The sequence below is a fragment of the Ovis aries genome, chromosome 3 (assembly GCF_016772045.2).
Source record: "Ovis aries strain OAR_USU_Benz2616 breed Rambouillet chromosome 3, ARS-UI_Ramb_v3.0, whole genome shotgun sequence".
Classification (NCBI taxonomy): domain Eukaryota; kingdom Metazoa; phylum Chordata; class Mammalia; order Artiodactyla; family Bovidae; genus Ovis; species Ovis aries.
The window spans coordinates 181,531,899-181,555,082 of record NC_056056.1 but is presented as its reverse complement, the minus strand read 5'-3'; the positions used below and the strand labels follow the sequence as shown (position 1 = coordinate 181,555,082).

Genomic DNA, 23,184 nt, shown 5'->3' with positions numbered 1-23,184 from the left:
GGGGCTGGGGTGATGTGTAGGCTGTGTGGACGTTTTAACTCCGAGCACACGGTTTGCTAATGTGCCGTGTGCCGGAGTGACTGCTATGCCCTGTGGTCGCCGTGTACGCTGCGAGCCAAAGTCAGCGCCAGGTGCCAGGTGCGAGCGGCGGACTGGGCGCTGAGGAGCCGACGCCGTGTGCCCAGTGCCCCGTGCGCGCGGGAAAAGGTGTGTGGCGGCGCGCTGGAGGCTGTCAGCGTGCGTGTCCCGCCGGCGCCGCCCCGCCCCGAGGCCGGGCAGGTGTGGGCGGGCCGCCCGGACCCTGCCGAGCCAGGGCCGGGAGAGCCGGCGGGAAACAGGAAGCGGGGGGAGGCGCGCGGCGGCCGGACGGCAGGGAGCCGGGCTTGCGGGCGGACGTGCGGGTGGCTGGCCGTCCGGACGCTTGGCCCGGACCCGGGCGGCGATGTGGGGAGGTCCGGGCAGCCCGGGCGGCGGCGGGGCCGGGGGCGGGGCCGGGGGCGCCGCCGACCCCGCCCCCCTGCGCCGGAGGAGCCGCCGCCCGAGCGCCGACCCGGGAGTGCGAGGCGGCTCTGGCGTGCGGGGTGAGTCCCGGGGTTTCGGGGGCCGGGCATCCTCGGGGCGGACGGGGAGCGGGAAGCCGGGGGAAAGCCGGGGGCATACGAGGGGTCCTGCGGACGACGCCCGGAGCTGGGATCGGTCGGCGCACCCCGCCCCCGGCGTCCGCGCTGACCCTCGCGCGCCTCTGGCCCGCAGACCCCGAGGACGCGGCCATGCCGGGCGGAGCCGAGGCTGGGGAGGCCGAGGAGGAGGCTGGGGCCGGGTCCGGGTCCGAGGCGGAGGAGGACGCGCTGTGGGAGCGGATCGAGGGCGTCCGGCACCGGCTGACGCGCACCCTCAACCCAGCCAAGCTCACGCCGTATCTGCGCCAATGCCGGGTCATCGACGAGCAGGACGAGGAGGAGGTGCTGAGCACCTACCGCTTCCCGTGCCGAGTCAACCGCACCGGTGAGCCTTGGGGGGCGCGGGGTCGGGCCTGAGCGGGCGGGGCCGGCCTTCCCTGGGGCCTTCTTGGGGCCGACCGGCCAAGGGCTCTGATCCCCGGGACCTCGGTGTCCACACCGGTAGGGTGGGATGGTTGCTGTGTCCGCCATCCTGCCTCCTTTAGCGTGTCCCCGTGTCCACACCGCGCCTGGATTTCTCTCCCGCCTCCTCGGCCCACCTTAGAGTAAGGGGATGGCTGTAGTTGCGGTTCAGGCCGGGCTTGGGACCTCCCCGGAGGTCACAGCTGGTGGACTTGGCCTCGTTCCTGTGTCCTTTGCTTTCATAGGTTCCCCCTGTCCCCCGCTTTCTGTGTGTCACATACTTCTCGGAGAGTTATTTTTCTTTATTTTCCCATCCCAGTTTTTTGAGGGTGCCTTCTCCCGTAGGTTGTGCCCCTGAACGGAGCTGGCGAAGCAATGAGGGTCTGATGGTGGAATTTCAGGCACTGGTCAACGGGATAGATATTTTGGTTTGCCTTTGAGGATGGAGGGGGCTTTTCTGTGCGGTTGTAAAGGCAGGCTCTGTTTGCTGGCCCTGTATCTGTGCGGAGGGCAGGCAGGGGCTTGAGGTGCTGTTGAAACACACTTGCCACTGGTGATGGTGGGCGAGTGGGTCCTGATTCTCCTGGCTGCAGCAGACAGGCTATCTCCTCTGGTGTGTTGAGTCAGGCCCCAGTGTGTGTCACTGGTTCAGAGATCTGGGGAATGTGGGCCCTGGAGTAGTCGGGGGCGCGGGCGGGGAGCAGAGGGGAGAAAGCAGCTAGGCGCTGGGGGCAGCCCTCACCTTGACCCTTGGACACCCACCCCTCATTCTCCAGGGCGCCTGATGGACATCTTGCGCTGCCGGGGGAAGAGGGGCTATGAGGCCTTCCTGGAAGCCCTGGAGTTCTACTACCCTGAGCACTTCACACTGCTCACTGGCCGAGAGCCTGCCCAGCGCTGCTCCATGATCCTCGGTGAGTGGGTCTGCTGTGGGTGCTAGCAGCATGGGCGCCAGCGCAGATTCCTTACCCCCTCCCTGTGAGGGGGGCACTCCCATTGTGGCCATTGAACATGCAAGGAAACTGAGGCACAGAGACAGCTGAAACTGTCTGCCCAAGGCCTCCCCAGCCGGCTGAGTGTGGGGCTGGGTTTGTAATGCAGTTAGAGTCTAAATTCAGAGCCCACACACTTAACGTAGCTCTTTCCCCCTGAAATTGTTCTCAGACATGTATGTGGCCGACAAGTACCAGTTGGCAGTTTCTTCTGTAAAAAATTCAAACATGCCATGAGATGAGAATAAACAGCAAAGATCTTTACTTCTTCTGTCAGCTCTTCTCTGCTGGTAACACTTTGGCAATTATACACACACGCACACACATACACAGGGGATCATCTTACATGTCTTGTTCTGTATTTCATTTTTTCTTGGAACAACTGATTTTTGTGATTCATTTCCCCCCCCCCCCACCACCAGTGTGATTCTGTTATGCTTGTTTTTAATGACTGCATCATGTTTGTTAGTGATGTGCCATAGTTATTTAACACAGCCTCTATTGATGTGTTATTTGCAAATATTACAGTGTTGGGAACACCTTCTAGATGCATCTTTGTGCACATGTGTGTCTCAGAAGTTCTGAGAAGTCATATTTCTTAGAGAATGTGTAGCTTCCCTGGTGACTCAGTCTGTAAAGAATCTGCCTGCAGTGTAGGAGACCTGGGTTCCATCCCTGGGTTGGGAAGATCCCCTGGAGATGGGAATGGCAACCCACTTTCAGCATTCTTGCCTGGAGAATCCCATGGACAGAGGAACCTGGTGGGCTACAGTCCATGGGCTCGCCCAGAGTCGGACATGACTGAGCGACTAACACACACAGAACATGGGTCCCTCCAGCAGTGTATGAGCACCCTTTTTGTTATACCCTCATTCATCCTGGGGATCATTTTAAAATATTTTTTGTGGTTAGATATATGAAAAATAGTATGTTGTTGTTTTAAGTTTGCACTTTGTTGAGAGATGTACTCAGCTTACTCAACAGGTTAGTTAGCCTTGGGCAAATGGCTTGACATTTCTGTGCCTGAATTTGTCTGTCTTTAAAATGGGTACAATAAATAGTACCTACCTTAAGTGTTGTGAAGATAACATAAATTAATATACATATGTAGCACTCTTGCCTGGAAAATCCCATGGATGGAGGAGCCTGGTAGGCTGCAGTCCATAGGGTCGCTAAGAGTCGGACACGACTGAGCGACTTCACTTTCACTTTTCACTTTCATGCACTGGAGAAGGAAATGGCAACCCACTCCAGTGTTCTTGGCTGGAGAATCCCAGGGATGGCGGAGCCTGGTGGGCTGCCGTCTATGGGGTCACACAGAGTCGGACACGACTGAAGCGACTTAGCAGCAGCAGCAGCAGCAGCAGCAGACCATGGAGTGGGACAGACCAGAGTGGGACACAACTGAGTGACCAAGCACAGCTCAGCACAAACATAGGAAAATATGTTCCTCATTGCATATCTGCGTGCATACATGCTCAGTTGTGTCCAACTCTTTGTGACCCCATGGGCTGTAGCCCAGCAGTCTCCTCTGTCCATGGGGATTCTCCAGGCAAGAATACTAGAGTGGGTTGCCATTCCCTTCTCCAGGGGATCTTCCCAACCCAGGAATGAAACCCAGGTCTCCCGAATTGCAGGTGGATTCTTTACTGTCTGAGCCACCAGGGAAGCCCATGAATACTGGAATGGGTAGCCTATCCCTTTTCCAGGGTATCTTCCCTACCCAGGAACTGAATTGGGCTCTCCTGCATTGCAGGTGGATTCTTTACCAGCTGACCTATCAGGGAAGCCCTTTCCTATGTTTACCAGTCGTTTTTTGCTTGGGAATTTGCAATTTGATAGTTTCTGGTCATATTTTTATTTTGCTGTTTGCTATTGATTTGTAGGAGCTCTTTATATAGTGTGACTCTGTGTCATGTGTTGGATTTTCTCCTACTCTGTTACTTATCTTTTAACTTTGCTTCTTACATCTGTCATCATTCAGAAATCTCTTATAGTTTTTTTATTTTTGCCTTGTTTAGGAAGCCTTTCCCTGTCCTCATATTGTAAAAATGGATTCCAATATTTTCTTCTAGTGTTTTTCCAGTTTGGGTTTTTCTGTGTGGTCTGCCATCTTGCTGGATTTTATTTGCCTGACCCGACTTTTCTCTGCCCTGTCCTTGGCAGATGAGGAAGGGCCTGAGGGCCTGACCCAGTTCCTGATGACAGAGGTGCGGCGGCTGCGGGAGGCTCGAAAGAGCCAGCTGCAGCGGGAGCAGCAGCTGCAGGCCCGGGGCCGGGTGCTGGAGGAGGAGCGAGCAGGGCTGGAGCAGCGGCTTCGGGAGCAACAGCAGGCTCAGGAGCGCTGCCAGCGGCTGCGGGAGGACTGGGAGGCCGGGAGCCTGGAGCTTCTGCGGCTTAAGGATGAGAACTACATGATTGCCATGCGCCTGGCACAGCTCAGCGAGGAGAAGAACTCAGCCGTGCTGCGCAGCAGGGACTTGCAGCTGGCGGTAGGCCCTGGGGAGGTTGGGGTGGGGTGTGCCACGGGAAAGGGGCAGCTTTGCAAAAAATGATGGTAATATGGTAGCCGGCTGGTGTCCCAGAGCCACCATCTGCTGGCTACTGGTCCATGGGCAAGTCCCTTCTCCACCCTGCACCTCAGTTTTCTCATCTGTAACATGGGGATATTGATAGTGCTTATTTCATTGAGTTATGACTGTGGTTCTAAGCTGGGGTTGATTTTGCTCCTCCTGCCCCTAGCAACTTTTTAGCCATGTCTGGGAACACTTTTGATCATCACAACCAGGAGTGTGTTACTGGCGTCTAGTGAGTAGAGGCCAGGGACACTGTTAAATGTCCTTGGAGCCCAGGAGAGCTCCACAACCAAGAACTGTCCAGTCCAAAAGGTCTGCAAGTGCTGAGGCAGAGAGACCTTGAGGTAGAAGTATTCCTCAGATTTAAGATACAGAATTTAAGACATGTACAGGGCCTGGTGCAGGGTTAGTGCTCGAAACCTGGATTGGTCAGCCATTATTATTGATATTATTAAGTGTGACTCTATGCTATGTAGGTTTCACGCATCACACCATGTAATCTCACAAACATACCACGTACCACGTTCTCGTTTTGAAGTACAGACACGGGTGCAGATTGTAAAGGACTTGCTTAAGGTCACAGAGCAGCAAGTGGCACAGCCCGGATGTGAACCAGGGCTGCCTGGTGCCCCTGCTGGCTTCCGCCTCATGACGCTGTTCCTCTTGCTCCCATCCAGACGAAATCTCACCCAGTTCTCCCTATAAGCGAACGAGGCCATGCCTCTTACAAGCTGAGAAACTGAGCCTCTCTTTCTTGGTGTCTTATTGGGTCTTCATATGGGGATAAAGCTGGGATTTTACTGCTGCAGAGAGCTGTCTCAAGGATTTGACAGTGCCTGCGGCCAAGGCAAGAGATGCAGGGTTTGATCCCTGGGTGGAGAAGATCCTCTGAAGGAGAAAATGACAACCCACTCCAGTATTCTTGCCTGGAGAACCCCATGGACAGAGGAACCTGGTGGGCTACGAGTGAAGTGACTGAGCACACAGGTGGCACACAGTAGGCTGTCCTTGGCAGTACTGCACAAGGTTCCACTGGGGGATTTTGATGGTGGGATCTGAAGCCCCCTGACCCCATGAGCCTCAGCTGTGGCTGGGGCACCCCAGGGGGTGAGAGGGGGCCGTGGACAGTAGGTCGCATGTCCACAATGAGCCTGTAAGTGTGAGAGCACTGGTGTGCTAGAGCCTGTGACGGTGGGTGCCATTGCGGGTTGGGGGGGACATCTGGGGTAAGGAGTCCTGACTGGGGGTTGTTGAGGCCCCAGGTTCTTGGATCCAGGCTGCCAGGTCCACTTGAGCCTCAGGTTCCTCATCCTTGGAAGTGGGAGGTCAGGGTGCAGTGACATCATAGCAATATAGCATCGCCTGTGTAGTAGGCATGGTCCTCCGGGCTTGATGTCCATCAACTCCTATAATTTCCTGGGAACTCCACTGGAATGGGGGTCAGGCAGAGCCCTGTTATTATCCCCATGTATGAATGAAGAAACTGAGGCACAGACAGGTTGGTTGGAGTACTTTCCCAGGGTTCCAAGATGGAGAATTTCTGACTCTACTCTGGGCACTGCTGGGAGTGGGGCGAGGTGAGGAAGGAGCCTGGTGGGGAGAGCCTGCTCAGAGAGGACAGTGTGGCGGCCACTGGTCCCTGGGTGCTGGGAGGGGCTGTGGCCAGCACAGCTTGTCTCGCCTTTGGGTTGCATGTGATTGTAAGTTGGGTCTGCTGAAGTGGTGGATATGTGCATGTGACTGGGTGGGGGGTGCCTTGTGTGTGTGTGCACCTGTCTGGAGCCTCCTGGGGTTGGGTAGAGGGATGATGGGGTGTTGGAGGTTCCCTGTGTGTCAGCATTTCAGCTCTAGGTGCTGAAATGTGCACAGTATGTGTGTGCTTAGTCACTCACTTGTGTCCAACCCTCTTGCGACCCCATGGATTGTAGCCTGCCAGGCTCCTCTGTTCATGGAATTTTCCAAGCAAGAATACTGGAGTGGGTTGCCATTTCCCTTCTCAAGGGGATCTTCCTGACCCAGGAATCTTCCTGACACAGGGACCAAACCCATGTCTCCTGCGTCCCCTGCACTGCAGGCGGATTCTTTACCGCTGAGCCACTGGGGAAGGTCTAGGATGGCCCTAGGGGTAAGGAAATCTGCCAGTGGGCAGAGAACAGCTGCTTTTTTTCCGGTTTAGCTGGTGGAGGGTAAGGGATGAAATTCAATTAATAGATAAGCTTTTCTTTAAATGTAGCTACTGTACACTTGCCTTAATTTATTGGAGCTTTTCTGCAATTAACAAAGGCTTTGCAGGTGGAGATGAACAGAGCAGCTGATCATGCTTTTTCCTGGCAGCTTGGGTTCCCTCCCCCCCAGACAGGTGTGTGGTGGCTGTTATTTAATACTGTATTTTATAAGGTGCAAATTTAATGAGCTGTTATTTCTAAGCAACATAAACTTAGAGGAATGAACGCTATAATTTTGTGCTAAGTGAGTTTGTATACCAGGATTAAATGCATCTGTTATTTCCTGGTGTTTGGCGGAGACTCCCAGGTCCCCTGGCTCCTGAGCTCATCTGGGAAGCCTGCTTGCCTCGGGTCAGGCAGGAGGTCGGGGTGTGTGGCTGTAGTTTGCTGGAGAGGGTGTGACCACATTTGCCCTTGTAACTAGCTGTCTTTCTCCAGCGGCTCACAAAGCGGGTTTTGTGAGGGGAAAGGAATGTGAGAGTCATGAATTTCTTTCTGAGTCCTCTGCGGAGGAGGAGTGGGCTGTTAATTCATGGAACTGCCTGACCCAGTCTCCAGATCCTTGTGTGTGTGGGGTGGTGGGGGTTGGAGAATGCTATGCCAGGCTCTGGAGGCTGGGAGGCTGGGAGTCCTTTCCAAGCAAGGCCAGGGTGCTCCTAGGGCACCAGACATCAGCATGCCTGAGTGTAGCCCCAGAGGTCACTGTGTCATTTTCCAACAATGACTTCATTTCGTGGCCTGCCACCTGCTGCTCCTCACATCGCTGTCTAGCCACCTCAGACCCCACATGAATTTGGAAAATCACTTGGGCTAAGTACACTCATAATCCAGCCAGCTGCTCATACATCTCTGCCGTGGCCACCACTCAGCCACCCACACAGCCCCCTTGATCAGTTTCTGGCTGCCCACACTGAACTGGTAACAGTGGGGGGAGGGATTTTATTCAAAGCTGTAAAAATAGGCACTGTTACACCCCCATCAGTTCTGTAGTTTAAAGGCGTCTGTCCACCTGCTGTCTTGTTTGATGCCTGCAATGACTTTGGGAGGCAGATGGTGGAGCAAGAGCAGGGGGATTGAATAGGTCCATTTTACTGATGGGGAAACTGAGGCCCAGAGGAGGTAAGTGAGTTGCTCAGGATGATGGAGGGTAAAATGGTACAATTGAAACCTGGACCCCAGATTTGGAATTTGTGTTGGGAGTGAACCAATAGCATAACCATCCCTCATGGAGGCTCTGATAGGAATATCTCTAAGGGAGGATCAGACTCATGGCTGTTCTGTGCATGTATGTTGAGCAGGGAGGCTTTCTGAGGGGGGACGTCCTGGCTCTTGGGCTGGGTGAGACCCTCAAAACTGTCTTCCTCCTTATTCCCCTGGGAGATGAGGAGACTGAGGCACAGAGAGGGGCCATGACTTGCTCAAGGCCACACGGAGTTAGAGGCCGAGCTGGGCCCAGCCCCTGGGTCCTCCTGTTCTTGGTGCAGCCCTCCTTCCTGTCCGTTATGCTGGTGCTGAGCTCAGTTGCCTGTGCTCAATGTCAGAACTGCAGGACAGACAAGTGTGTTGTGATCTGGCCCATCCACCCACAAGTCCTTGAGGCAGATTCCCCTGGGAGGGTGGCTTGGCCTTATCATATTGGTCCAGCCTGTCGCTTCTTTGTAGACATGTCCAGGGAGGATACCTGCTTGGGCCCCTCTGGGAATGGGGGAGGCACCCCGGACTGCAGGAGCGGGACCTCTGTTTCCCCTCTGGCCTGGCTGGTGCTCCCTCCCTGAGCTGACCCGTGTCCTGGGCTCCAGGTGGATCAGCTCAAGCTCAAGGTGAGCCGGCTGGAGGAAGAGTGCACGCAGCTGCGAAGGGCCAGGGAGCCACTCCCTGGGGCTGAGGAGAAAGAGAAAGAGCCCGACAGTGCGGACCTGGTTTTGGAGCTCCGTGCTGAGAACCAGCGGCTGGTGGCCTCACTGCAGGAGCTGCAGGAAGGCCTGCAGCAGGTACGGGGGGAGGGGAGACCCTCCTGCTCACTTGTCCCCCTGAGGCCTGGAAAATGAGGATTCTAGATCCAGGGATCTGAGATCTGGCTGGCCTCTTAAGCTCTGAGTGGAGGCCCTCAGCTCTCCCTGGGTGTTGAGTCTGGGGTCTGGGGCTGGGGGAGGGGGGACTCAGGAAGCCTCTGAACTCCTTGAAACTGTGCATCTGATTTTGTGTGTGAGCGCTTTTTTGGGCAGTGGGCCCCCAGTTTTCCCTGGATTTGTAAAGGAGTCTGACTGTGGAAAGGTTGAGACCTCTGAGGTCTGGGTGGCCCCAGGGCTTGCTCAGTGTCCTGTGGCAGGTCAGGGACAGCATGGGCCTGCCAGCTGGCCATCACTCCTCACAGGAAGTTGGGGAGGAAGCTAGGGCTCTGGTGTATTTTATAGGGTTGGGGGTGTCTAGCTAGGGTGTGGGTCTGAGGACTGGATCTTTGGCCCATGGTCTCCCTGCCTGGGCCAGGCTCAGACCCTGTGAAAACCCCTTGTCAGGCCAGAGGAGGAAGGTAGAAATAGGTCTTGGAAATATTACCCATCTTCTGTCCTGGCTAGTGGGTTGGGGCCAGAGCAAGAGAGAACAGGCCTGGTTCTTGTTGAGGAATAAGATCCTGGTCCAACTTGTCCAAGCACGCCCTCATCCACTTACCTCATTTGTACCCCAGATGCTCCCTGGAGGGTGGGCAGAGCTGCTGGGGCCACACCCACTCAGCAGAAGGGGAAGCCGGAGTTCAGAGAGGCCAAGGCTCTCGGCCAAAGGGGTAAAGCTAGTGGGCTGGGCCTGAGGGCTATGTGTTCCCCCCTCACCCTACACTCAGGATGGGCCCAGAGCCAGGGCTGAGGCAGCACTGAGCTCTGACACCCGCCCCCGCAGGAGGCAAGCCGGCCAGGGGCCCCAGGCTCCGAGCGCATCCTCCTAGACATCCTGGAACATGACTGGCGTGAGGCGCAGGACAGCCGGCAGGAGCTGTGCCAGAAGCTGCATGCTGTCCAGGGGGAGCTGCAATGGGCCGAGGAGCTGCGGGACAAGGTGATGTCCACGTTCCCCATACACCCCCTGCCTTGCCCCCACTTGCCTTTTAGCTCACAGCCTGGGGAAGCTCCTGGGGAGTTGGGGGTGGGGGAATGCGCATCACCCGTTTACTTCAGCCAGCTTTCCCCGAGCATCTGCTGTGTGCCAGGTCCCATGCCAAGAGCTGTGCATTCGTTTGTTCTCAAATATGTGTTGAGGTCCCTCTGTGAACAAAACAAAGGTCCCTTCTCCTGGGGGGACAGATTCTAGCAGGGGAGACAAACAGGACACTCTATACATAATCCACAGTCCCTCACTTCATGTCATGGAGGGTGATGAGTGCTGTGGAGGAAGCGGAGTGGGTTAAGGGGGCAGACTGCAGTTGCAATGAGGAGGCCCAGGTGGGTTGGGATGGGTTGTTGTTCCCATTTTACAGATCCGGCAGCTGAGGCCCAGTGAGGAGATGTCAGTTAGCAGCCCAGGCCACCCAGCTGGGGAGGTGGGCATTCATTACTGGGGCTCAGGCCTTTCCCTGGACCTGCTGGGCTCCTGCCCATGGTCCCCAGCCCTGGAGTCTGACCCGGGTGTGTCCCGTCCCGCTCCACCCTGCTGCACCCACAGTATCTGCAGGAGATGGAGGACCTGCGGCTGAAGCACCGTACGCTGCAAAAGGACTGTGACCTGTACAAGCACCGCATGGCCACCGTCCTGGCCCAGCTGGAGGAGATCGAGAAGGAGAGGGACCAGGTGAGCCCTGCCTGCTGTGTGCCCAGTCCTCGTTCCCATCCAGGGGAATATGGGGAGAGGCAGGTGGGACTGGAATCGCAGACAAACAGTATACTGGTCAGTTTAGGATGGGGCATGTAGGCCAGGAGAAACAGACAGGGGACCTGAGCGCTGATGTATGCCAGCCCTGCCCTCTCAACACATCTGCCTCGCTGGGCTCCTGGGACAGGTATGAAAGCTGGTGTGGGTGGTCTTTGCATCAGAATCCTTGTTCTCCTCACATCAAGAGTAAGGCTTTCAAATGTTTGTTGGTGAAAAGATTCTCAAAAGGTCTGGCTCCCAGGCCCTGGGTACCAGTCCTTCACCTCCTAAGGGGTGGGCCAAGGCCCCCAGCCCTCCTCGTCTGAGTTCCCCATGCAGCGGGGAGGGCAGCAGATTTTGTCCTTGTTCGAATCCCTGGAATCCCTAGAGCAGTTGGCATCTACACATGAGCCTTGGGGGGCCTGGTGAAAAAGCAGATTTCGGGTTTCAACCCCGGTCTGGGATGGGCCCAAGAATCTGCACTTCACTTGGTTGCTCCCAGCCCCTGAGACTCTCACCCCTGCTCCCTCTGAGACAGTGGGTGGTAGGTCCCCATGGGCATGGACCCAGCTCTTGGGCACCCTGGTCTACATTGTGTGGAAAAGTTCTTTGGGTGCACTGGGCTGGGTTTTGAACCCTGGAGGCTGGGAATAAAGTCCCCCATACACAGTGTGTCCCATAGAAGAGTTTTGAGTTGTTTCTGGGAAATGGTACGAGCCTGGACTCTGCAGCTGTGTCCCTGCTTGCTTGGTGTCCCTGCCTGTAAAATGAAAATAAGGAGGCTCTCTAACTTGAAGAGTTAGTGTGAAGATTAAATGAGCCAATATTTAGCACAGGGCACAAGCGTGCAGGAAGTTCTTAATAAACATTAGCTGCCGGTCCTGTTGCTACCCACCCCCCCCCCCCACCCCCTGGCCTGATCTGAGAGGTCAGAGGCCAGGACAGCTAAGCTAGCATGTCACCTTCGGCTCCTGGCCCCAGTTCCCTCCTTGCCCACTCTTGCCAGGCCATCCAGAGCCGAGACCGTATTCAGCTGCAGTACTCGCAGAGCCTCATTGAGAAGGACCAGTACCGGAAGCAGGTCCGAGGCCTGGAGGTGGAGCGGGATGAGCTGCTGACGGCGCTCACCAGCCTGGAGGGCGCCAAGGCGCTGCTGGAGGTGCAGCTACAGCGGGTCCAGGGGGGGCCCCATCTCAAGGTGAGCAGGGTCAGGAGTCCAAGCTGGAACTCTCGGCCAGAGTAAGACCTGGTGAGAGACCTCAACCGGGGGTGGGGACGTGGGGGACTCATTGGGAGTGCTCACCTGGGCCTGGGAAGATGCAGGCTCTGGGAGGAAACATGTGGGTCCTGGTTGGAGTCATCATTCGAGGTCAAGAACATGCCAGTCTTGGAGGGGGCTGTTGGCCAAGATGGACAAAATGCAGCTCAGATGGGTGGGGGTTGGTATATCAGGGAACAGGACAGGAGTGTAGGGGCCTCTGGGTTTCTGAGGTTACACCTGGGGCGTGAAAAACAGTTTGAAGCTTGTCTTATCATACACTTGGAGAACCCCAGCTCCCTGAGGGCTGGTGAGCATCTTAGAATGCAAAATGTGTGCCCTAGAAGTTCCTCAGAGACCGACTAGTACAGTTGCCTCATTGCACAGGGCCCAGAGAGGGTCAGAGGCTTGCCCAGGATCACATAGCCATCCAACAGTGGAGCCGAGCCCCCAGATCCCTTATAAATCAGACACTGGCTCTCAGATCTCTGTCAAGATAGGAAAAGAAAGGCTTTTCCTATTTTGTGTGTGTGCTTAGTTGCTCAGTTATATCTGACTCTTGGTGACCCTTTGGACTGTAGCCCACCAGGCTCCTCTTTTCATGGAATTTTTCAAGCAAGAATGCTGGAGTGGGTTGCCATTTTCCTCCTCCAGGGGATCTTCCTGACCCAGCGACTGAACCTACATCTCCTGTGTCTTCTGCATTGCAGGCGAATTCTTTACCCACTGAGCCATCGGGGAAGCCTCTTTCCTATCTTGGGTTTGCTTAAAGAGGATCAGTCCACCAGGAGTGTACTACCTAAAGAAACAGAACAAAAAAAGCATAAATCTGTGATTTTTGACTTTTAAATATCCTCAGTGGCTTACTTTGCCCAGAAGTCCTACAGGGTAGTTCCCTTAGTTGTCTACCTCGAGCCTGGTTCTCTCAGTCTCAACTTTTTTTTTTTTTTAATTAAACTTTTTGTTTTATATTGGCATATAGTCAATTAATAATATTGTGATGTTTTCAGGTGGACAGCAAAGGGACTCAGCCATACATATATGTGTATCCGTTCTCCCCCATACTTCCTTCCCCTCCAAGATGCTACAGGACATTAAGCAGAATTCCACATACTGTACAGTAGGACCTTGTTGGTTATCCATTTAAAATATAGCAGTGTGTACATTGTGGATCCCACACTATCCCTTCCCCCAGTCGCAGCTTTTTAATTCCTAGAATGTGTCAGTCCTGCCTCAGGCCCTTTGCTCTGACTGTTCCATCTGCCTTCCCGACTTTTAACACCTACTTATCCTTGAGTTCAGTTCCAACCACACTTTTCCTGGAAAACACTCTGATGGCCCCCTGGCCGGGTGGGCCCTTTGAGTGCCTTCCCCACCCCAGGTACCTTCCTTTCCAGCTCTTTTGGAAGCTGAGCCTTAATTCCTTCATCTGCCTGCTTGTTTATAGTTTGTCTTCTCCACTAGGCCATGAGCTCCATGAGGGCAGGAATGCAGCTCCCTCCTTCCCCACGTCATCCCTGTTTCTAGCACTCAGGCGTTGAGCAAATGGTGGTGGCTGGCCCCGGCCCAGCGCTGCTGACCGCTCCCTCTCCTTTTCCTCTCCAGGCCTGCGCCTCTTCCCATTCCCTGTGCTCCAACCTCAGCAGCACCTGGAGCCTCAGCGAGTTCCCATCCCCACTGGGAGGCCCAGAAGCAGCGGGGGAGGCGGCTGTCGTGGGAGGGCCTGAGCCCCACACCTCGGTAAGACGCCTGCCCTAGCCCAGATGTGGGGGGTACAGTGGCCATCATATTATTACTGACACAGGGAGCTCTCCAGTTTGCTGACCATTCCATTTCCCATGAGAGGAAATTGAGGCCCACAAAAGCTAAGCGCCTTGTTGAAACTCCCAAAGAAGCTGGCTCAGTGCTGGGCCTAGGCTCGGGCACCAGGAGACCTGGGGAGCCATTCACATACCAAAACTTCGCAGAGCCCGCCTGTCCACTCTGGGCTCAAGTTCCTGTCTGTGAAATGAGCACAAACTTGGCACAATGAGCTGTGGGCGGGTGCTGTGGGGGTGACCAGGCCCTGCTGTGACTTTGCAGGAGGAGGCCATGGACAATGAGAAGGAGATCAATCGCCTCTCCATCCTGCCCTTTCCACCCAGTGCTGGCTCCATCCTCCGCCGGCAGCGAGAGGAAGACCCTGCGCCCCCTAAGAGGTAAAGGAAGAGGCCCGGGGTGGGAGGTTACTGCTCTTGCCTCCCAGAATCCCTGATGCCAGGGTCAGGTCTGGGCTGTCACCTCCCTTTGCTGCCCTTAAATGACTGGAGCTATGGAAACCCAGGTCCCAGGAGTCATATGCGTAACCAGGGGGTTAAGACAAGGTCAAAGGGCAGAGTGGGCTCAGTCCCTGCTGAGTACCCTGACATAAGAGTCACTGGAGGTTAAGCCTCAAAGAGCCTTAATCCAGGGGGAAGCCTGGGTGTTCAGGACTAGGAGACACGGAGGAGGTTCTCAGGGGTCAAGGATCTCAGGCAAGAAAGGCTGCAGGTTCAGGCAGCAGCAGAAAATGGGGGCCAGATAAACTGAGCCATATGATTGGTGCCAGGACTGAGGGCGGGAGATAGCCTGCCACCTGGCATGTGTCCCCCGTCATTGGCTTGATGTAATGAGTGAACCCGCCATGATGAGTGTGCGATGGGAAGGTCATGGTCTAGTGTGGGAGGCAGACCCTGGAGCTACAAATGACAGTAGAAAGTAGAGTTGGGATGAGGCATGAGAGGTCAGGGCAGGCTTGCTAGAGGGAGAGGCGTTACAGACCAGAACGGGTGGCCTTCTAGGTGGAGGGACATGGGCACAGTTGCACGGTCAGAATATTAGCATCTTGCCCTGTGACTTTAGGAGTCTAGCGTGCATGTGCTTGGGGGTTGCCAGACACTGGGGTAGCACGGGCACAGGAGCAGGGGGTGGGGCTGGATGCCCACCGCGCTCAGTGCTGGCCCCTCCCGCCCTCTCTCTGCCCAGGTCCTTCAGCAGCATGTCAGACATCACAGGTAAAGGCCCCAGGGCTCCCCGGGGAGGGCTCGTCTGGGAACCCACCTGAGGCCGGTGCTACCTATGCTGCCCTTGGCCTGCGCCCCCTCCCTGAGGCTCTGCTGTCCCCTAAGCAGGGAGGCTCTGCTCAGGAGGCCCTGGGGGAGTTGATTCCCACCTCTCATCCTGAGCCCATCCTGATCCTCTCTCCTGGTCTCAGCTGTGCTCTGTGGAGCTACTCAGTTCCAGCCCGCCCTCCACCTTCTTCCAGGAAACTGAAGGGTCACCCTGCTCGACCCAGGCCCAGCCCTGAGCCCTGTGAGTCCAGTGTGTTCCCAGGGCCTCCAACCTGCCAAGGTCTCTGGGCCCTGAGCCATCTCTGGGCTCAAGGGGCTCAACCCCTTCTCATGGACCCAGCCCTCCCTCACTGGTCTGCTGGCGCCCCTGAACCTCACCCCTCCTCCCCAGGGAGTGTGACGCTCAAGCCCTGGTCCCCGGGCCTCTCCTCGTCCTCGTCCTCCGACAGCGTGTGGCCTTTGGGAAAGCCGGACAGCCTTCTGGCCAGAGGCTGTGGCCTGGATCTCTTCAACAGGTACTGCAGTCACCTGCGGCGGGGTGGAGCTGGGGGGCTGGTCCGGATCCCCAGAGAAGGGTGAGCAGGGGTGAGGTGGGAGGGAGCAGCAGAGAAGCCCTTGCTCATGCCTCTGTCAGGCTGTTGGGTTTTTGCACAGAGGCAGACGTTGAATTCATATGCTGTCACCATTGTCTGGGAGGCTTGGGCTGGTTATTTCACCTCTCTGGGCCTCAGTTTCTTCATCGGGGTAAAGGGCACAGCAATGTCTTCTGCAGGTGGTGTTTGGGGGCTTAGGATTTGTGGCAGCCAAGCACCCTGCTTTGCCAGGCGTGTGGTGAGTGCTTGGTAGGTGGCAACTGTTACTTGTACTGCGTGCCTGTCCCTGCTCAGATCTCCCAGCAGGACTGAGCCTCCCAGCAGACTTTGTGCTGAGGGTGGGGTGGGGTGGTGGTAGTTTGTCATTTGTGGCTCCCTGCAGCTGAACTGGCCCCATGTCCACGACTGGAGACACGAGCCTTGGCGGCTCCCAGCATGCTGCAGGCCATGTGCTCTGTGCGTTTGGGTGGGTGCATGGCTCTCCTGGTCCGTGATCTCAGGAGGACAGGCGATGGAGGAGGCTGATCTGATTATGTGGCCTCTGAACGCAGCCAGGAGAGGGCAGGCCAGGAGGGCAGCTGGGTGATATGGAAAGAAGAGAGCAGAGGCTGTCCAGGGTCAGGCCTGGCGTTCGGTGGTGACTGGAGCGTGAGGGCAGGGAAGGGGGAAGGGGGAAAGGTGAAAGTCGAGGCTAGGGCAGGCTTTGTGAGTCAGGCTGGAGGAGTGTGGTGCTGTGCACCCTGGGAAACCTGGGCGGCGAGGGGAGGGGGGATGGTGCTTAGCTATTACTAAACGCCAGGCCGGCTCCTGGCTGCTTTACAACATTCCCTCTGTCCTGGGAGGCAGGCTCTATTATGATTACCCTTTTTTATAGAGGAGGAAACCGAGGCTCAGAGAGGTTAAGCGACTTGCCCGAGGTCACACAGCTAGGAGGTGCCAGGGCCAAGCTCCAGAGTGACCTGACCAGATTTGGGTTTTGGGGAGGGCATAGGAAGCACTGAATGTCAGAGCTGGAATGTGGGGATGCTGCTTACAGAGGACAGGTCGCTCAAGAAATCAGGGCAGAGCAGCACCGGGAGCCTCCTGCCTCCTGGAAGCAGTTTGGCCAGGCCCCTGCCCCCACTCTCACGGTTCGGCACAGGGCCCAGTGTGACATTGTTTCTCACTGTGCAGGACGTGCTTCTGGGGGAAGGGGCGGAGGCACCTCCCTTCCTGCCTGCCTCGGCCCTTCCTCCCTTCCTCTGCTCAGGCCTGCAGCAGGGGTCCTGGCTGCTATCCAAGGGCCTCCGCCACAGAGGGAGCTGGAGGTTCTGGCCCATGTGATCATGGGACCACCTCTGATGCCCACGCAGTTCCTGGGGAGGAGGGAGATGGGGGAGGAACACATATTGAGGGGTTGGGGCAGGGTTGGGGGACTGAGAGAGAAGGGGGTGAGTTCATGGGGGTTCAGGGATGTGCGAGCCCTAATGGACTGGGGAGCACTGTTTGCACATGGCCTGGGCTGGGGGCAGGGCTACAGGTCAGAGCACACACGGGATCCAAACAGACTTGTGAGCCAGCTGAAACCCTGGCTCTGTCACTTGCTACTGTGGGGCCTTGAGCAACTCGTTTAATTTCTCATTACCTCAGTTTTCTGCTCTCTAAAATGGGCTCACAGTAGTACCTGTCCCTTGGGGTCATTGTGGAGGTTCTCATATTCTTACTAGAGTGCTAAATGCAATGCCTGGCTCGTAGTGAGTGGGAAGTTAGCTCTTAGTTATTGTTGGTGCTGTTGTGGCTTAATCCTCGGAGTAGCCCTGCAAGCCCCATATACAGACGATAATGAGGCTCAGAGTCAGGAATGTGTCCCATGGCCACTTGGTGGTGGAGCTGGGGATTCCAGAGTCCCTTCCTCTCGTCACAGCTACTTGAGTTTTTTAAAAAACTTTTATTTGTTTTTGATTGTGCTGGATATTCATTGCTGCACACAGGCTTTCTCTAGTTGCAGCAAGAGGGGGCTACTCTCCAGTTTTGGTGTGCAGGCTTCTCATTGTGGTGCCCCCCTCTTAGAGCTCAGGCTCAGTAGTCGCCCACAGGCTTAGTTGCCTCATGGCATGTGGATTCTTCCCAGAACAGGGATCAAATCTGTGTCCCCTGCCTTGTCAGGCAGATTCTTAACCACTGTACTACCAGGGAAGTCCCCACTGAAGCTGCTTGAACCTCCACCTGTGTTGAGTGCTCCCTGTGTGTTGGGCGTTGTAGCTCTTTGCTCTCCCCTGCCCCTCTTGGCTCCCAGAGCCTTGGGCCAGGACGGAGGATGGTAAGGCAGGTGGAAAAGAATGAAAGTGACATGTTGGGTGGGGAGGACACTGGGAGAGTATTGGGGTGTTATCTCCTGGGAAGGGCCATACCTGCCCGCTCTTGTCACAAAGACAGGATCTCCGGCATTGGCTGACCTCGCACAGGGAAGGTTTGGGTAGGTCATTGTCTAACTCCACCGCCCACCAGCTGTGTAACCCTTGGCAATTGTAACTTCCCCTGGCTTCAGTTTGCCTCTTCTCTTATGTTGGGGTAATAACAGATGGCTTCCGTAGGGTGGTTGGGAGGATTCAGTGAGGTAATCTGTGTGACATGCTTACATCTCAGCTTCATAGGTCCTTGACCTATGAACCTAGGGATCTTCCCACAGTGCCCTAGGGTGTAGGGCAACACTCATCCAAGCCACTTAACTCATGATGCTCAGGGTTGGCAGAGTGAAGGACTTGGCCCAGTTCCTGTTGTTCGCCTGTGACCTGACTCCTGAGCTGACACTGGGGGATAGGATTGTGAGCCCTCTCCTGGTGGATGGGGACCCGCATCCTTCCCACAGGCAGGACTGGGATCAATTAGATCTTGTTGCCAGAAACCTAAGAGCTCCTGAGAGGTTGGAGCAGGTAACCCCTGCCCTCTACCATTCCTTTTTCTTCCCCACCCGCTTGTCTGCTGAGGTCTGAGTCTGAGAGACCTGATCTGGATCCTGCCCTGTGAGCCCCCAGGTAGTAGCCTGGGGCTGTGGAGGCTCAGAGAAGTCACTTGGTCCCTCAGGAAGGTGGGCAAGGGCATCCTGAAGGAGAGGATGCCCAAGCTGGGTCTCTGAGCCTGAAAAGGTGGAACGACTGAGGAATTGCCCTGATGCTGGAATTGCAGGGAGGGGGCGTGGCATGCAGGCATGGGTAGGGATTGAACAGATGGACCTGGAGGGCCTGAATGCAGTCTTCTCGCTGGGCCCTCAACTGGAGAAGCCAACAGTGGTCATCTGTCTGTGGGTTTGAAATTGGGTGAGAGGAAGCTGGACCACAGAGAGGTGACTTGTCCTGAATCACAACTGGTGATAGTGAATGTCTAGTTTTTATTGGGCACTGTTCAGCAACATCCAGTGTTTAAACTTACTGAGTTGTACAACGAGGTAGATAGACACAGATGGGACTGCTGAGAACCAGAGGCCTCCTGGCCCCAGAGTTCCTGCTGATGCCCTCCACACCACGTTTCTCAAACTCTTCGCTGCAGGAGAAACCCAGTACAAGTGCCTGGAACAAAAGGGTCACAGGAAGATAGTTGGATTTACTTGAAGGGAGGCAGGCTTGTATTTTCTGTTCCATTCCATTCAAAAACAGTGCTGGTCATGACCCAGTGAATTTCATAACCCATTTAGTTGGAAAGCCCTGGAGCCCTCTGGTTTCCACCTCTACCTGCATTATCTCTATATTTGTCTAAGCCTCACACCCACAGTGGGAAATGAGTGTCATCATTGTCCTTGCTTTATGGATATGGAGATAGAATCAAGTGGCCAGCTCGCTTACAAAGGCTAGAGCACAGTTAGTACTGGGGTTGCAGCTGATAGCTGTGGCTTCAGCCATTGGGCAGCATACCCAGGCCCAGCCTCAGGCCTCCCATCTCTGCCCAGGCCTTTCTGTGCCCAATCGATATGGCCAGGACAGTCCCGAGGCTGAAGGAGCCTGTAAAGGCAGCCCAGATGTCCCCAGCACCCATGTCTATCCCTAGCCCCTGGGTCTTGGTCCTCTATTTTGACTGAGGGGGCAGGAGCCAGGCTAGACTCCCAAGGGCCAGGGTCTTCCCCTGCATGGGTACTGATTGGGTTAAGGTCTTTGCAGCCTTGCCCACCCTGGGCAGGCAGCAGGGGGCAGTATGGCTGTGTGGCTGAAGCTGCCAGGGTAGATGGGGAGGTGAGTGAATGACCAAGCTTTTCCTGGGCTCCCTCTCTATTTGGGGCACACCCACAGAGCCTGACCTCTCCCCTTCCCTAGAACCATGGAGGAGGGGTCATGGGGAGACTTGTGGTCAGTTCTCTCTGAGTCTGGCCACAGGGCTTCACCACTTCTCATCCAGGGATAGGCAGAGTCCTCCTATGACAGGGATTTGGTGACTCTGTCCTGACGGTCAGTGGTACCCACTGACCACCAGAGGAAGGTCAGATACCTTCATTCCTTGCCCTCCATAGGCTGGCTCCAGCTTGCCTTTCCTGGGAGCTGTTTCCCAGGATGTTAAATTAGTTAATTAGGGCAAGGAGTTTAGCATGGTGTCTAGTACATGGGAAGCACCCAGTAAGTGTTTGATGCTCCTGTTGTTATTGTTGTTATTAAATTCTTCTGCATTGTATCCTATTCTCCACACTTCTGCCTATACCAGCTCTTTGGTCTGGAACCATAGGATTCTGTCTGTTCCAGAAGTGCTTCTATTCTACACCCTCATGTAGCCTAGCTGCTGCTTCCTCTGGGAAGCCCCTCCCTTTATGCTCCTACTGCCAGCAGTAACCATCCTTGATCTGTTATGATTTAAGGGTGACCTCCTGCCCTAGACTATGAGCATAACAAGCTTTTATTAGTCATCTGCCAGATGTGCCAGACACTTGTGATTGGTGGTAGGGATCCAGAGCCAAACATGATGGAGGGCTGATTCTCAAGGCGTTTTATTGAGGGAGGAAACCAAGGGGAAAATAGAAAAACGGGGTGCTCCAGCAAGAAGCTTCACCTCACTGTGTCCAGGGGTTTGAGGGTTTTGGGAAGGAGAGGTTGCTTTTGACCTGAACAATGAAGGATAAGCAGAATTTGCCAGGCAAAAAGAAGGGAAAGAGCATTCCAGCGGGTGCAGTGGCCTGGGGTGGCAGTCTTGGCATCTTTGGGGCATCACTATAGTTCTCCAAGGATATTGAACTGAAGCAACATACTGGCTAAACGCTAATTCATCTCCTTTCTCTCTGCTCAGGTCTCTGGCTATCCGAGTGTCTGGCTGGAGTCCCCCGGGGGGACCTGAGCCCCAGGACAAGGGCCCAGATAGCCTGTCATTCCTCGGGGACAGCTGGTCTGGGGCTGTTGTGCGGAGGGTGCTCTCTGGGCCAGGGTCGGCCAGGGTAGAACCAAGAGAGGTGAGGCCCCGCCCCTCTGAGCTGGGGGTGGAATCGGTACATTAGCTGGGGCTGGGTGCCCTCTGATTGGTGGATCTAGATCATTGGGCGGAGTTTCTGGAGATTGGTCGAAGCAGAGGTGGGCTCATTGGTTAGCCCCGCCTCAGCCAGCATTAAGTGAAATCTGATTGGGCAGGGGCTGGGAGGTGGGGCAGACTGATAGCACCTGGACAGATCCCCACCCTTACACGTGGAAAAGACCAGACTGAGCCACGCTGGGTGGGGAGGCCAGTTGCAGGGAGCAGGGTCTGGCTGAGCACGCACCCTGTAAGGTGGGAGCATCAGAATTTTGAGACATGGTCACCCCCACACGCGGTGTTCTTCGGCCTCAGGGCTGTCCTGGGAAGCTAGCTCAGTTCCCTCCCTGTCTGGGTTTTCTCCCAGCCAAGGGCAGAGGCTGCTGGTTTGGAGGGGGCAGGGCTGGAAGGCGAGGCCCAGCAGAGAACCTTGCCCCGGAAACAGACGTCCACGCTCCCACTGATGGACTTCAAGGGTAAATCTGGCCTGGGGCGGGCAGGCACTGAGGACTTAGGAGTCCTGGAAGGTCAGAACTGAGGGCTCACTAGAAGGCTCCTCCAGTCCATAGTGTGGGTGGGACAGCCGCGGCCTGGGAGGGGGATGCCTCGCCTCCTGACTCCTGTCACTGCTCTTCCCTTCTACACCGCTGTCCCCTTGCTAGTTGTCTCTTCTTATGCTCTTCCTCTGTCTTGTCCTCAGTAAGCAATTTACAGTGAAAGGAGCTCTGGATAGGAGTCCAGGAACCTGGGTTTGGGTCCTGGTTCTGTCCCCAGTGGGCTAGGTGGCTTGGGGCCAATCCCCTCCCTCCCTGGGCCTTGGACTCTCATTTTAAGAAGGGGAAGGTATGGCCTCTCTGAGGTTAATGCTTGACTTTCTCCTTCCCTTGTCCTTATTGCTGCCCCCTGCCTTGTCCACACTCAGCCTGCCAGTCCTTCCACGAGGCCCTGGATGCCTGGGTGAAGGAGCCAGGAGCTGAGCCCTTCTACATTCGAGCCAACCTCAGCCTGCCTGAGCGGGCTGACCCCCATGCCCTGTGTGTGAGAGCTCAGGAGATACTGCGCCTGGTGGACCCGGCATATAAGCGACGGCAGGAGTGGTTCTGCGTGCGGGTTGACCCCCTCACCCTGCGAGACCTGGACCGGGGCACCGTGCCCAACTATCAGAGGTGACACAGCCCGCGGCCCTGGGAGCCGGGACTGGGATGGGGGACTCTCGGCCCCCTCCCACAGTCCCTCGCTGTCCTCTGGGACAGGATTGGGGGAGGGGGCTGGAGGAGAGAAGGTGAAGAACTCCCCACCTCCCTGCAAACTCATGACATGACCTCCCTTTTCCCCCACTCCCTCCCGCCAGAGCCCAGCAGCTCCTGGAAGTTCAGGAGAAATGCCTGCCATCTAGCCGACACCGGGGCCCCCGCAGTAATGTAAGCTGGGCTGCGGAGGACAGGGTGAGGGCTTCGGGAGGGGGAGCCAAAAGGGAGAGGACAGGCTCCATTCTCTGGAAGCTGGGGAAGGAGACCCCAGCCACTTGGTTGCTCATCTTCTTGGTGAGCATTTTGGTTGCATCTTCACCTAGACTTGGTTGATCCTATTCCCAGCGTGTCCATCAAAGAGAATAGCAATAGGGCTCCAGTCCAGGTAGTTGACAGGGGGAAGTGAGGCATTGTGCCCGGTGCTCAGAAGTATGGGTGGCATGTGGTGAGCACTTAACAGAACAATAGTCACACTCCCTTTTCTGATCCCTGGACCATGCGCCTAGGCAGAGCAAGGCTCGGAGAGGTTAAATATTTCAAGAGACCATGGTACTAAAGAGAAGGTGGAGAACCTGGGCTTTAGAGCCAGGCCTCCGGAGTTTGCATCCCAGCTCTGCTCCTTCTTTGCTGTGTGACCTTGGCCGACCACCTGACCCTCTCTTGAGGCTCTGTTTTATCATCTGTAAAATGGGGAACCCTTGCCTGTCTTGTGGGTTCATGCATGTGGGATCTAGTTAGCGTTTGTCCCATTGTCACGTTATTTAACACCTGTCAACTATTGATATCCATGGGGTCGCAAAGAGTCAGACATGACTGCGCAAC

The 23,184-nt window shown here is 55.8% G+C and overlaps 1 protein-coding gene across 4 annotated transcripts in view; it reads left to right on the top strand.

Annotated features, from left to right (window-relative positions):
• The window catches only part of CARD10 (caspase recruitment domain family member 10), a 32,760-nt gene that overhangs the window by 5,689 nt on the left and 3,887 nt on the right, over positions 1–23,184 (top strand). For 3 of the 4 annotated variants that reach the window (XR_009600281.1, XM_042247271.2, XM_060414180.1), the window contains exons 1-16: positions 553–581; positions 754–1,005; positions 1,859–1,996; positions 4,241–4,566; positions 8,675–8,866; positions 9,771–9,926; positions 10,530–10,655; positions 11,722–11,913; positions 13,579–13,713; positions 14,056–14,171; positions 14,977–15,005; positions 15,454–15,577; positions 20,897–21,056; positions 21,480–21,588; positions 22,035–22,278; positions 22,464–22,533. Coding sequence is in view for 3 of the 4 variants with exons in the window: in XM_042247271.2 (XP_042103205.1) it covers positions 771–1,005; positions 1,859–1,996; positions 4,241–4,566; positions 8,675–8,866; positions 9,771–9,926; positions 10,530–10,655; positions 11,722–11,913; positions 13,579–13,713; positions 14,056–14,171; positions 14,977–15,005; positions 15,454–15,577; positions 20,897–21,056; positions 21,480–21,588; positions 22,035–22,278; positions 22,464–22,533 (2,352 nt within the window). In the remaining variant the exon portion in view is untranslated. Of the gene's footprint in view, positions 1–552; positions 582–753; positions 1,006–1,858; positions 1,997–4,240; positions 4,567–8,674; positions 8,867–9,770; positions 9,927–10,529; positions 10,656–11,721; positions 11,914–13,578; positions 13,714–14,055; positions 14,172–14,976; positions 15,006–15,453; positions 15,578–20,896; positions 21,057–21,479; positions 21,589–22,034; positions 22,279–22,463; positions 22,534–23,184 lie in introns of those variants that run through there. The other variant, XM_027967765.3, reaches the window with a different exon arrangement.